The sequence below is a fragment of the Patagioenas fasciata genome, chromosome 1 (genome assembly GCF_037038585.1).
Source record: "Patagioenas fasciata isolate bPatFas1 chromosome 1, bPatFas1.hap1, whole genome shotgun sequence".
In the NCBI taxonomy this organism is placed as follows: Eukaryota; Metazoa; Chordata; class Aves; order Columbiformes; family Columbidae; genus Patagioenas; species Patagioenas fasciata.
This window is the reverse complement of record NC_092520.1, coordinates 122,808,009-122,821,267: the sequence shown is the minus strand read 5'-3', so window position 1 is coordinate 122,821,267 and position 13,259 is coordinate 122,808,009. Positions and strand designations below refer to the sequence as shown.

At 43.6% G+C, this 13,259-nt stretch overlaps 1 protein-coding gene across 4 annotated transcripts in view; it reads right to left on the bottom strand.

Annotated features, from left to right (window-relative positions):
- Nucleotides 1-389: 389 nt before the first annotated feature.
- LOC136111310 (OX-2 membrane glycoprotein-like) overlaps nt 390-13,259 on the bottom strand; it is a 50,390-nt gene continuing 37,520 nt past the window's right edge. For all 4 annotated transcript variants that reach the window (XM_071813798.1, XM_071813804.1, XM_071813791.1 and 1 more), the window contains exon 6: nt 390-753. In XM_071813798.1, coding sequence (XP_071669899.1) covers nt 728-753 — 26 coding nt within the window. In that variant the 3' untranslated portion in view covers nt 390-727. The remainder of the gene's footprint in view (nt 754-13,259) is intronic.

The window sequence follows — 13,259 nt, the reverse complement described above, 5'->3', positions numbered from 1 at the left end:
GTTTTGTTGTTGCTTTGTATAATTTTTGTTTTGTTTTAATATGTAAATTATCAATCCAGTAAATAATTAATAATCTTCATTAAAAAAAAAAATAAAAGAAAACTCTCTTCCAGAAAAATTCAGTTTGCTCTTTTTGTTTTAGTGGTCTAGTCCTTGTATATCTAGAGACTAATTATTTCATGTGAAACTTGGAGGAAGTTAGGTATGAACAGGCCCAGAAATAGACCTTCAGTAGCATTTATTGCTCAGCTGATAAAGGTATAATTATTTTCATAGACTACAAGTAGCTTTCAGAATATGAAAAAGAAGGTTTCTCTGAAACAGATTCTACCTCAGTGATCTTAAACTAAAAAAACAAGGACAGACACTCAATGGGGAGCCTGCATGGATTTGAAGAAAAGGCATGAAACTTCTTTAATTGCTTTCCGTTACCTTGATACAGACATTGCAGACAGAAGGGAAAGAGTAATATGTACATCGTTCCACAGAGCAAGTACACATGAAACAATATGGTTCTCAAAGATGCTTTGCAACACCCTGTCCATACCATGGTACATATAGTGAAGAGTCCAAAGACTCTCAGGAAGGAGAACAGGGGTACTGGGGACAGGCAGGTTACCTGCTTGAGTTTCCAATCAGCCTTGCTGTACATTCATCTGAGCACGTGCAGCTTTCCCTCTGTCATGCCAGAGAGCTGAAAGCACCAGCAGGTCTGTTCAGAACAGCCTCAGAATGATGACTGGCATCTGAGACCTAGAATGAGACCAAACACACATGCAAGAAGTATTGCACCATCAAGAGATACCCACACAGCAAAGCTAAACCTTGGTTTAGCAAGGTCCACAGAGAGCCAGGTTTGTTTTAGAAGATGAGATTTTTGTAGATAAACAGGAAGTACCTCACCACCTTACCATCAAACATGCTAGTGTAGAAAGCAAAGCACAGGAGCCTGCAGTAGGTGCATTTTTTAAGTGAACAAATTGAAAGACTGTGCCTTTTGAAGCAGGGAAACAAAAGGCTCTAACTGAAAACCTCTGCCTCTTAAGGTGCAGATAATCCATTCCGATAAAGTATAGCATCACTCAGTTTTCACAGCCTTTTGAAATAAAGGAAAAAACATCTTATTTCCACCCTCCACTGGCTGTAAAACTGCCAGTGAACAGAAGGACTGTACTATGTCACCTAAAGTGCTACGTATTCATTTCAGTCACCTCTCAAGAACATAACGTCACATTTGAGATGTCACACCCAAAGATGGTTGCATGTTAAGACTCAGTGGATGGCCTCCAGATTTCACAGAGTAGCATCCTACTAGAGGGGCAGGACACTGGTGGGAGCAGAGCAGTCTCATGATTCACCCTGTGTGATCAGAATCCAACTGAAAGAAGCTAAGTCTGGCTTAAACTATGCAGTGAAACCACACAATCACAACAGTGCACTAAAGGAAACAAATAGGTTCAGGACCCATTCCACGGGAGATGTATAGCACTTGTGTAGCCTCCCTAAGACATGGTGTGAGGGCCTCACATAATTTTCCTCTTCTTCCCTTTGCTATTTTTGTACCAAATATGCTGTACAGGTATAGTCACACAGGAAGCCCGAAGAACAGAAACAAAGCTACACAGCTCTCAGTTAAACCCACAAACCCACATGGAAGGAAAATAGCAAAGTCTGTGGAGCTGAAGGTCTGTTAATGCCAGCAAAACAACATTATTGCTCTTCATTGCAATTTCTTCTTGCAAGAGAGTGACATGTAACTGGTTACTTCCTCCCAAGCAATCCGCATAGCACACAAGCCTCTTAGAAGATTAGATGGGATGAGTGGGCTCTTAGACAGTAAAACACATCAATCAACCTAGTTTCACTTGATCCTGTGATTTCCCCTCTTCTCTCCCCGCCAAGTTGTGCTTCCTTATAGACATGAAAAAGTTAGGATAGTGTGAGTTTTATTTACATGACAACTCTTGGGCCTCCAATGTCTATCAGACAGGGCACTGCTTCTGACAAACCAAAAACTTTTTCACATTGTTAGACCAAGCAACAGCTTGCTGAGCCTTGCTTCTCCACCTGCATGTTTTGCAATACTTTCCCCTGCATGCCTACAATAGCCTGACCCCTATTTTAGCTTGTAACTCTCACAGACAGTGAGGAGGGCACAGAAGCGAGTGTCACAGCTAAAAGCACATGAGAAGAGGAGATTGCACCTCCAAGAAAAAGGCGTCGTTTTACATTGCTAAGTTTTCTGCTGCTTTACCCCTAAGGGAGTAGCCAGGGCTGTAAATTGTTGAGTGCCCTCAAAATGCAAAGAAATAGGATGTACAGACAGTGTCTGTGCCTCGATTCATCTGAGCCACCCCACCTAGGTCCTGCTGTACCTGCATTACCTGCATTGTTAAGGCACTGGACTCATGAGGAAAAGGGGTAGCACAGACAGATGGAAACATACGATAGTTTGGGACTCAGCAGCCAAGCACCACACAAAAGCCTTGGTCCCTCCACTCCAGCCATTCCTTGTGCTGCCAGCTTCAATCTTTCCAAAGTCCAAGCAAGTGGTACCATTCCCTGGGTCTCCCTACATCCCATATCCTCAGGAGGGGATAGAGGATGCAAGCCCAAAGCCAAGCCCTGGACCAGACCACAGCACCAGCCCGGGTGCACAGGCAGGCTGAGGGAAGAGGCAAACATCCATTTCCCTTACTGGGCTGCTCCCTGTTCTGCTCCTTGCACAGGGTTCCTCCTTCTGTGGTCTCCAAGGCTCTGCTTCCCTATCCTACTTCATATCAACAAATGTCAGCCCAGGCAAATGGGAACCAAAGACAGGAACAGATACATAGACGGTGGCCAGGGAAGAGAGAGGAGCAGATTTCAGCGGGAGACAGAGAACAGGAGAGGGAAACCTGAAAGAGTGCCCAGAGAAGGATCCCAAGGAAGACCACCAGAGCCTAGAAGACAGCAGAGCTAGCCACAAAGCTTGAGATGAAAACAATCCCATGTCCCTCAATACAGAGAAAATGAAGAAATCTCATTTTTCTGTGAGTTTTAAGTGGCAACTACTATTTTCCATTTAAAAAGCCTACACTGGGCCAGGCCTGCTAATATGCAATTTCTGCTCCCTCAATGAAAAGGAAAGCGCCCAAGAACAACATACACCCACATTTCCATCCGCACAGGTCAATGGCATATGCCAGCCATATGAATCAACTGCGCTCGTATTCTCTCAGTTTCACATAGAAGATCTTACCATACCTTTAACATTACTAACCAGGTCAATTACATGCATAGCCTGAATTCAAATTTCAAACTCCTGATCTTTCTGCCTTCTCATATGTACATACACACCGGTGGGGTCACAGGGATAGAACACCACTGCCATAGTTACTGTGATGTAACTAAAGCAACAGGGGATAATCAGTATTGGAAACACTGTTAAGAGACTGAGCATCTAACTGTTGTGAATCTTGGCCTGTGAGACAGAGGAGTTCATGTTATAATGGACTTGCATAATTAGTTATGCATCTTGTATAATTTATTTTAGTCAGGAGACATGCTCAATCAGCTCAAGTTTAGAGTAAAACATATGCATGTAACAAGATGTAACAAAATTGAGAACACAGGAGTGATAATTTTGCAAAATTGATGAGTAAAATTTCGCTGGCTTAAAGCTAGCAATATAGCAGCTGCATTTGCATCCAAGTGGTATCTATTCTCAGGTAAACCAAATTGAACTATCTTTTCAGATGAGATTTTCTAGATGAGCTACTGTATATGCATCACTTTTTAGTTATTGCACATCTGCACAGGGCACTACCGAGATGCCACTCAACAGCAAGGCTGTGGTGTTTGCTGCAGCTCTACCACCTCTGCTGCTGAGACACAAACCTGTCATCTGGCAGTGAATCACAAACACTCAACTTTCACCCTGTGGCTTTGTAAAGGGGAATGGCATTCAGAGGCAGGCATGTTCGACAAACACACTACTGGTGTATGAAAATGAACTTGACGATACTGCGGTTAGAAACCAACAGTAACTAACAAACAATCTGTCCAGTCCATCACAGCAAGACATGTGCACTGGGACTCAACGCTTCCTAAAATCAAGCTGCCTTGGCTAATAAGGATCTCTTAAACCTACTAATAACCATCGATGTTTTCCCCTCTTAAATTGTGGCTAGTAATATTTTCTGTGGACAAGTTGCCTCTCAGTCAGGGTAGTGTCTGAAAAAGGCACACCTACTGCATACACAGCATTTCTGCACATAGCCAGATGCACCAACACGTGTCTGTTGGCTGAGACCTGAAACCATGACCACAACTCTTCAGGTCTCAGCACTGTTTGCTTTCTGGTCACAAAGAGCAGGTTTTTCACCCAACACAAAGGGATTCAGCATTGTCAAAATCTACAGAACTACTTCACCTCAGAGTAGCTGTTCAGTAGGTATTCAAGTTTTACAGACAATAGTTCTTCAAACAGAGTTCAAGGTGGTCCATAAAATCACTACTCATGGATTTCTAGCTGCAGCTTCAGGGGTTTAAAGGTTTACATTAATTTTCTCTCATGTGACCTGTTATAAAACAAAGTCTGCCCCAGTAAAAGAGATGGGAATGTTGACTTTTAGTGTGCATTAAGAAACTTGCCTACTTTCTAGCATTTCTGGATTATGGAAAGGATGGAAAAGTAGGAGAGGCTTCTGCTAAATTTCTTTCTACCTTTTTTAAGTTGTTAAAACCCAAAAGTCTACTACCTAAACTTCACATCAGTGATTTAGCCTCATTATGCCACATTTTCGCAAATTCTACGGAGAGGTCCAGAACATTTGGGAAATGTAATTTCAATTGCATTTACTAAAAATGAATTGAATAATAACTTACAGCTCCCTTTGTCCATGCCTTAGTCATTGACTGTTGTGATATTCTGGAAGAAGTGGTAGCTTCAGTAGACCCTCTATATTCTCAAGAAAGTCATATTTAAAAGGTTAATTACAATGGCAACACTGTAGGAAAGAAAGACACAAAACCTGACCTTATGTAATTTGTTGTTACAATATCAGTACCAGCTTCCCAGCTGAGAACTTCACAGATGCACATTGATGGTTGATTACATCACTCAGAGGCTGAAAACACCTGTGATCTGTCATCTTGCTCTTCCCCAAAGTCTGAGATTTTACTAAAACAGTAGTCTCACATTGTAAGTAAGTGATGGGAAGTAATAAGTGTGCTTTGATTTTGGACACCGGCTTGTCATAATGAAACAAGGATTGAGTGGAAATGGCTTTCAATACCCATGCAAGGCTTTCATCTTCCAGCGTGGTTTCTTCTCTTTCTTGGAGGGGCTGCAGAACTCAAAGTCTACAAAAGAGAAATTAAAAACAAGCCAGAGACAAATCAGAAGTCTTCAAGTACTCTGGCTGACCTCAAATTATGGCAGTGGGTGCCAGGAGGTAAGCTCAGAGTATAAGTGAACCAAACAAGTGCAAAAAACCTTTCCCGGATCCTGGAGAACCCCAGGGGTGTAGCCCATGCTGAAGTGTAGATTTCCACTGAGATGTGAAAGCTGACAAATGCTCAGAGAAAGATTTTAACTGGATGAGATAGATGTACAAGGCCAAGTTTTCTCATCTTCTAGAGGTTTTCAGCACCTTCCTGTTGACAAGAGGATATCTGGTATCAGAATCAGCACTGCAATATCTGTCACCTGCGCAGAAGGCGCTGGGAACTTTTTTCCCTAGCGAAAAAGGGAAGAAATGTAAGTCATCCCTAAAGTTGGTTTTGTAACAGATTTCTCAACATGTTCTGCAAAAATGCACCCATTTCAGATCTAGGAAATGCGAGTGCTAACTGCTCAGAAATCAGGTGATTTCTGGCTCTCAGTTTCAATAATGAAACGGAACTGCCTGCCTGAAAGTCCAAGCACAAATTTTTTGGCTAAAAACGACACATCTGCTTTTGGTAAAACCATCTAGGGCTATGCTTAAGATCACAGTAGATCTCATTTGGATGGGCCATTCTGGCCACCGCTTTGTCTATCCCGCACTTTAACTAGGGTCAACTTTGAAGGTACGCTAGGCTGCTCAGGGCTGGGTGCTTTTCAACACTCCACCTTTCCTATCTGTACAATGAGTGAAATTACACTACGACTGCAGAGCAAAAGGCTTCAGAAAGAAGGCTGGGAAGGACAATGTGATCCAGGACAAGATCACAATACCAAAGCCATCCCCAAAAGGTCTTTCTCTAACTTGTTTCTAAAGACCTTTAGTGATGTTCTTGTTCACTCAAGACCATCTATTCCAGCATCTTATAATCACTGCCAATAGAGGTTTTCATTTAGGACAACTTAAAGCCATTACTTTTTCTCTTTGAAGCAGATGAAGAGAACATTTACTCTTATCTTCTTTACAGGTTTGCATTTGTGTATTTGAAGACCTCACATCTCACAGTAGACTAAACGACCCTAAGTCTTTCAACACTTCCTCAGACTAGCAGTCTTACTGTTCTTTCTGCTTTCTCAAACTGGTTGACTTCTTTACTGAAGCACAATACCTAAAAAATCAGACTCGCTACCTTTTAAAATCATATTTCTCTGAATAAGTAAATGCAGTACTCAAATAATTCCTTAGTTGCTTTACAAGGGAGATGAAAATCAAGCAATACCTTGTGCTAGATAAAAGATTGTGAATTTATAGATCTGGAAACACCATTCCTGCTCCAGAAAACAGACAGGTACTACATAATAAGCTTTCACAATATTATTATTACGAAAACTATCTTAAGGCCACAATGTCAAGGGAAGCGTGGCTTGTGAAAACTCTTTATACAGCTGAAATGAATTTTCAAATTACATGCATTTATTTTGCCAGGAGTTGTGACAACCCTGAGTCTGGACATACCTACCAACACCTACTGCAAAGACTGTGGAAAGAGGAGCTAGGAATGTAACTTATTCCTTCCTTCCCTTGCAAACATATCATAGTATCCTTTTACCTTAGAAACCACATAAATGCATAATGATTAGGCCAAATATATAGCCGAGCTCTTTTGGTGATGAGTTTGCATGTGAATAGCTCAGCCTGCTGCTCTGTAGTTGGAGACCACAAGAATTCCTTGCAAACCCCATCCCAGACAAAAGTGATCCAGTCATGAGCTTCGACATCTCACTTGCAAGGGATGGGGCCTGAAGACAGACCAGAAAGAGAAGTCAGCTTAGAGCTTTTGAAAACTTAGATGAAAATCTGTAAAAGCTATCTGGCAAACAAGCTCCCAGATATACAGGGTGGGCATCCTCTACCACAGAAGCATATAGTTAGAAGAGGGTCATGCATGCTGGAGAAGCCGTGCTGCCTAGCTGGACAGTGCAGTAGCCACAGCTACCACATAGGTGAGAAGGAGATGACTCTTGTCCCCTTGGTCCAAAAGGATCACCATCAGCAGAAAGAGCACGACTCTTCCACAAAGGGGTAAGGAGCATGTCATCTAATCCCTCCAGACCACAGCCAAGAAGCCTTCATTCTGGCCATGATAATGTACATCCTCTCCATGTCCTGGAGGGTACGTTAATCACCTATGGTTTGAACAGCTAGGTAGCTGACCCTATTTGCAGGTTGGTGTCACGCCCCAGTCCCAGGGAGGTGCCCAATGCCTAGGGGTGGGGCTGCCCCCCTGTGTTCCCTGGCTGCCCAGCTCCTGGATGGGAGGTGGGACAGGTCCTGGCTGCCAGCCCCTGCCCTGCTGCTCCAGGGAGCCCCCTGCCCAGGCAAGGAAATCACCTGCCAGCCCACTCCACTGCTGTGAGAAACATTCTGATTCCTCTGGGGCGAGGGAAGGGTATAAATATAAAAGACAAAACAATTGCCTGTTTCCACTTCATCTTCTTACCGTAAAGAGTAAGGTGGAAAGTACCAGACTTGTAAAGCACACTGTTGTCTTTCATTTTCTACATATGTGGAAATTTTGGACGAATATGTCGAAGCATCCTACTTCCTCTGGGAACTGTTTTTACTAAAACCTCTGATAATCTGAATTTTCTTGCACAAACAATAGCCTGAAGGTTAGATCTGGTCAGGACTACTTTCTGTCTCTGAAGTATGTAATGAGTCACAGTCACTGCTGCCTGTGTAAAAACCTGAATGCAACTCAACATCGTTCCAGGGAAAAAATAATACACCTGAAATCTATTCAATGTACCAAAAATGTACACAGAGAAGAAGTGTCGTTTGTCCGTCTCAGCTGCGACAAATAAGTTGTAGAGTTTCCACGAGTGGGTAAATATGAATGACATAAATGACAAATCAACCCACTCGCATTTGAAAATGTTTCCTTTTATAATAAACATTGACATCTGAGTTCACCACCATCCTAATCTAACAGTTATTCCCAAATAGTTAAGTGAGGGTAAAGTCTCACAAAAAAAAGTGGATGTTACCGAGGGAATACATGTTAAATATCAAGGAAGGCCTCAGGGGGGTTTGCCTACATCAGGGATTTTTTCCCAGTGTTTGCCAGCATTTTACCTGCCTGTTGCTATGAAAGAATGGCTGGTAGCAATGCTGGGAGCACATCTGCGGCCAGACTGACCACATCAGGGTGCTCAGGCCTGGAGGATGCTGCTCCATGCAGCCCAGTAACACCAAGGACTAAAAAAACTGTGCTGTGATACCAACATCCTCCACTTCAGTGCTGGCAAAACCTTAGCTTATTCAGCAATCACCACTGCTAAAACTTTGAAGCTCTTTCCAACCTAGACAAGATCTGAATGAGCAACCAAAACCTCTGCTGCCTGGCCATCTTCTGAAGAGAAGAGAGAAAAAAGGGCGTGGGGAGCGGATGGGAGGATGCAGGAGCGCTTCGCTTGCTTGGCTGTGCAGGGGCAGAACGTTCCTGCCTCGCACTGTTCTCTCCCCTGGGTGTACAGCATCCTCCCTCTCTTCTGATCATGCTCTTAACACCGTAAGATGTTGGGCTGAAGACTACTGTTTTGGTAGACCACTAGATGGCAGGAAAAGGCAGAAATTGGGCACCAGCTGCATCTGCCTCTCCTTCAAGCAGGAATCCCCCCTTCCCCCTCAGGCCCAGCTGCGAGCCAAGCCTGCATACAGGCCCTCCTAAATTCAATGAGGGCATCATAGCACTCGAACAACCCCTCTACGCCCAGCAAACATCAAAATAATTCCCTCTTCTTCCTTCCTTCCTTCCTTCCTTCCTTCCTTCCTTCCTTCCTTCCTTCCTTCCTTCCTTCCTTCCTTCCTTCCTTCCTTCCTTCCTTCCTTCCTTCCTTCCTTCCTTCCTTCCTTCCTTCCTTCCTTCCTTCCTTCCTTCCTTCCTTCCTTCCCTCCTTCCCTCCTTCCCTCCTTCCCTCCTTCCCTCCTTCCCTCCTTCCCTCCCTCCTTCCCTCCTTCCCTCCTTCCCTCCTTCCCTCCTTCCTTCCCTCCCTCCTTCCCTCCCTCCTTCCCTCCCTCCTTCCTTCCCTCCTTCCTTCCCTCCCTCCTTCCTTCCCTCCTTCCTTCCCTCCTTCCTTCCCTCCTTCCCTCCTTCCTTCCCTCCTTCCTTCCCTCCTTCCCTCCTTCCTTCCCTCCTTCCCTCCTTCCCTCCTTCCTTCCTTCCTTCCCACAGAACTTTTGAGATTTCAGGGCTAAACAGGTTTTCTCTGAGCAGGTTTCAGCACTACTAGCTGGAGTATCATATTGATTTGCATTTTTGGTCAGGACAACTGTCATTTGCTCAAACAGAGAACACCAAATCCATTTTACAATATTTATTAAGTTTCAAGACTTTTCTCTAAGACTATGCTTTTTAGTTACTCTGGCATCAGTGAAAGAACATATAAACCAAAACCAGAAACAGAGCAAGATTCTTCTTATCTATATTTCTGCTGCTTCCTGTCTTTCTTGACTCAGAGAAACCCCCTGCAGTTGCCCCTGTCTCATCCCTGACCTGAGCCTCTGCTGTGCTTTGTCACATGAAGTCAAGGCAGGGAGCTGAACATCTTTCATTTTGGTGACTCTCTACTTGCTACCAGTCCCACCCCCTATGCCCACTCTGCTAACAGGCTGCCACATCTGCAGGGTTTGCTTCTACTTGGCTGTCACAAATTAACTCCTAAAATAACTGACTTTCATTTGATTTTCTTCAAATAACATGTTTCTTTTGAACTGAATTTCTCTGCATTTTGTACTCCTATCCAGTGTTGTCCCTGACAAACAAAATATTTCAAAGCTCGCTCATCTTCCCTCAGAGTTTCTTTCTCCTTCAGAACGTAACTAATCAAAATGTGAAATAGAACATTATTTGCCACACAGGATATAATCAAGCATCCCAAAACTGACCTGGGCATCTTCCCCCTGGCTCCCAACTCTGGTGTGGGATTCATCCCACCCACTGCAGGCAGCTACAGGGGAACATTTTATCCAAGTCAACCACCACCAGGCTTTCTTAAGACCAATGAGGGAAAAATTCATTTCACAATTTGTGAACATTATAGATAAGAGGGAATTCAATGATTCACACCATAAAAATGTTGATTTATTCCTTGTTTGTGAAGAAAGCCTTCCCATCCACTGAGTAGGGACCCTGTGAGTTCTCTATGAGCCTCACCAAGAAGAACATGATTTTCTATGGCCTGCTGTCATACTCTTATTTTCCATCATCAGCAAGCCTCCTTTCCAGTTACAGTGAAGTACACCTGCCCGGATCAATTAATGCAGGTCTAAGAATGAGATCTGCTCACCTGATCTGTATTCTGGATCTGTGTTTGGTCCATTGGGTCAAGATCCAGCACTGAAGATCCTCAAGCCATGTCTATTTGTAGATGTACTGCTACAACTTCAGATAAACCTGAGCAGAGAGCAAAGTTAACACGAACCATGGCAGAAAGTACCTGTCTCAGCCCCTCAGACATAAATGAGCGGAAACAACTGAAGCTACAGGGTTGTTCCCAGGAGTCCAGAGTAATGAGCGTGGTGGACAATGTGAGGAAGGTCCCAGCGCAAGAGCAGGAGCGCACCCCTGCACAATGCACAAGAACTGAGTTTTCTTCTTCCCCCCTGACATGAACATGGCAGTAAAGGGAAGTCAAAGATTTGTATGAGTAAAAAACTTCAGAGCAGCCCATAGATTTCCTACGATCCTTACAGCATCTCAAGAGACATTACAGATTTTTAGGGAAACAAGGAAATGCATGGTAGGTCTGATGTTACAGTTTTCATATCAGATAAAGCAAGTACAAAGGTTAATGCTGGTGAGAGACTGAATTCCAGCTTTCCCTTCTGTCTCACAGAAAAACAATTTTGTTACAGCTGGTCCTCACCCACCATATTGTGGGATAAATTCCTTCTAAGGGCACTTGGCAGATTGATTGAAAGGAAGAAAATTAATAATGAGAGAAAAGAGTATTTTTATGGTTTCATGTTTGTCTAAGCAGAGAACATTAGAGGGGAGCAGACATACCACACAAGCTGTTGTGGCTGCAGTTAACCTCTTTCCATCACAGAAGAGGACAACTCCTTTATGATATGTGGGGGTAGGAATGTTAAATTCCCTGGTGTGATTTCCTGTTAAAGCAGCTCCATTAAAGTCATTGAGAGACAGCCATTAGAAATACCCATCAAGCATCACTCTAGAGTGAAGAAAAACCAAAGACTAAATCCTGAACTAGTGCTTCTCCGCTTCCTCCTTAGCCAAAGACAGGGTTCCTGGAAGGACCATCAGAGAGTGATGTCCATGAAGTCAGGAGAACACCAGGTCAGCTATTTATCATAACCCCTCTTTCACAAATTACAGAAATTGATATGGGGAAAGAAAGGAAGAAAGAAAGGAATGAAAATGAAAGGAAAAGAAGGAAAAGAGGAGAGGAGAGGAGAGGAGAGGAGAGGAGAGGAGAGGAGAGGAGAGGAGAGGAGAGGAGAGGAGAGGAGAGGAGAGGAGAGGAGAGGAGAGGAGAGGAGAGGAGAGGAGAGGAGAGGAGAGGAGAGGAGAGGAGAGGAGAGGAGAGGAGAGGAGAGGAGAGGAGAGGAGAGGAGAGGAGAGGAGAGGAGGAGAGGAGAGGAGAGGAGAGGAGAGGAGAGGAGAGGAGAGGAGAGGAGGGAGGGAGGGAGGGAGGGAGGGAGGGAGGAAGGAAGGAAGGAAGGAAGGAAGGAAGGAAGGAAGGAAGGAAGGAAGGAAGGAAGGAAGGAAGGAAGGAAGGAAGGAAGGAAGGAAGGAAGGAAGGAAGGAAGGAAGGAAGGAAGGAGATTGACTCAAGGTCCATGCAGCAGATAACCGCAAGTGGGGGAAGAGCAGCCAAGCCTGTGGTTGACATTGTGTATTTGCAGAGCTGAGGACTGCAGTGTAAAAGTTTCCTCCCTGCATTTACTATTCTGATTCTCGTAATGTGCCTTACCCAAAAGACTGTCCTAGCAAGGCACGCAAAGGTCAGTTTTCCATAGCCAGAAAATAGTTATTGTGTTTAACTACCACTTACCTCCCAAAAAATACAAAACAAACATAACCTATTATGTAGCCTCAGAGAACAGTAATTTGCGTAAATATGGGGAAGGCAGACTATTCATTCAATCTTGAAAATTTTAACAAGATGTCTAAAATTAATTTCCCTGGCATTCTCACAGTTCCTTTTCCATTAAAAAATATCCTTTGTTGGCTAGTGTTTTTCCAGAATATGAGCTATATTACCAGCATGTGTACCTTTGATTACTAGTTGCACAGGATTAGATGAAGTTTTCAACATTCTTGCTTTGCTTTGACATTTAGAAGCACTAGACACACTATCTACTAGTCTGTCATTAGATATGCAGATACCAAATTGGTTTAAAAATTGTGTGTTATCACAGGCAATATTTTGAGTCAGCTCCTACTTTTGAACTACATAGAACACAAATTCTTACAGCTATTCCCATAGTTGCTTCAACACCACTACTACACCAACACTTGCATTGTAGGAACTATTCGGTGCCACGGAGCAAATTACACACTGAGAGGATACTGTAACCTCTGACTATTTGTCTTTCTCATAGGGCTTCAGTGACTGGGGAGGGCAATGGAGATATCTGCATTCCTGAAGAAAAGAGTGGCAGAGAGTCAGAAAACTTCACATAGAGCTTACTTTTGCAATTAGCCAAGCTAAAAATATTCATTCCTCATCCACACATGCAAGATGTGGGCCGCACTAGCTGAGGCCTGCTGGTTATTAGGAGGCAAACGCAGCAGTGTTTTATGTGTCTGCCTCAGGCAGTGACCCTGAAGCTAACAACAGGTGAAGCTCACAGGATGATTCA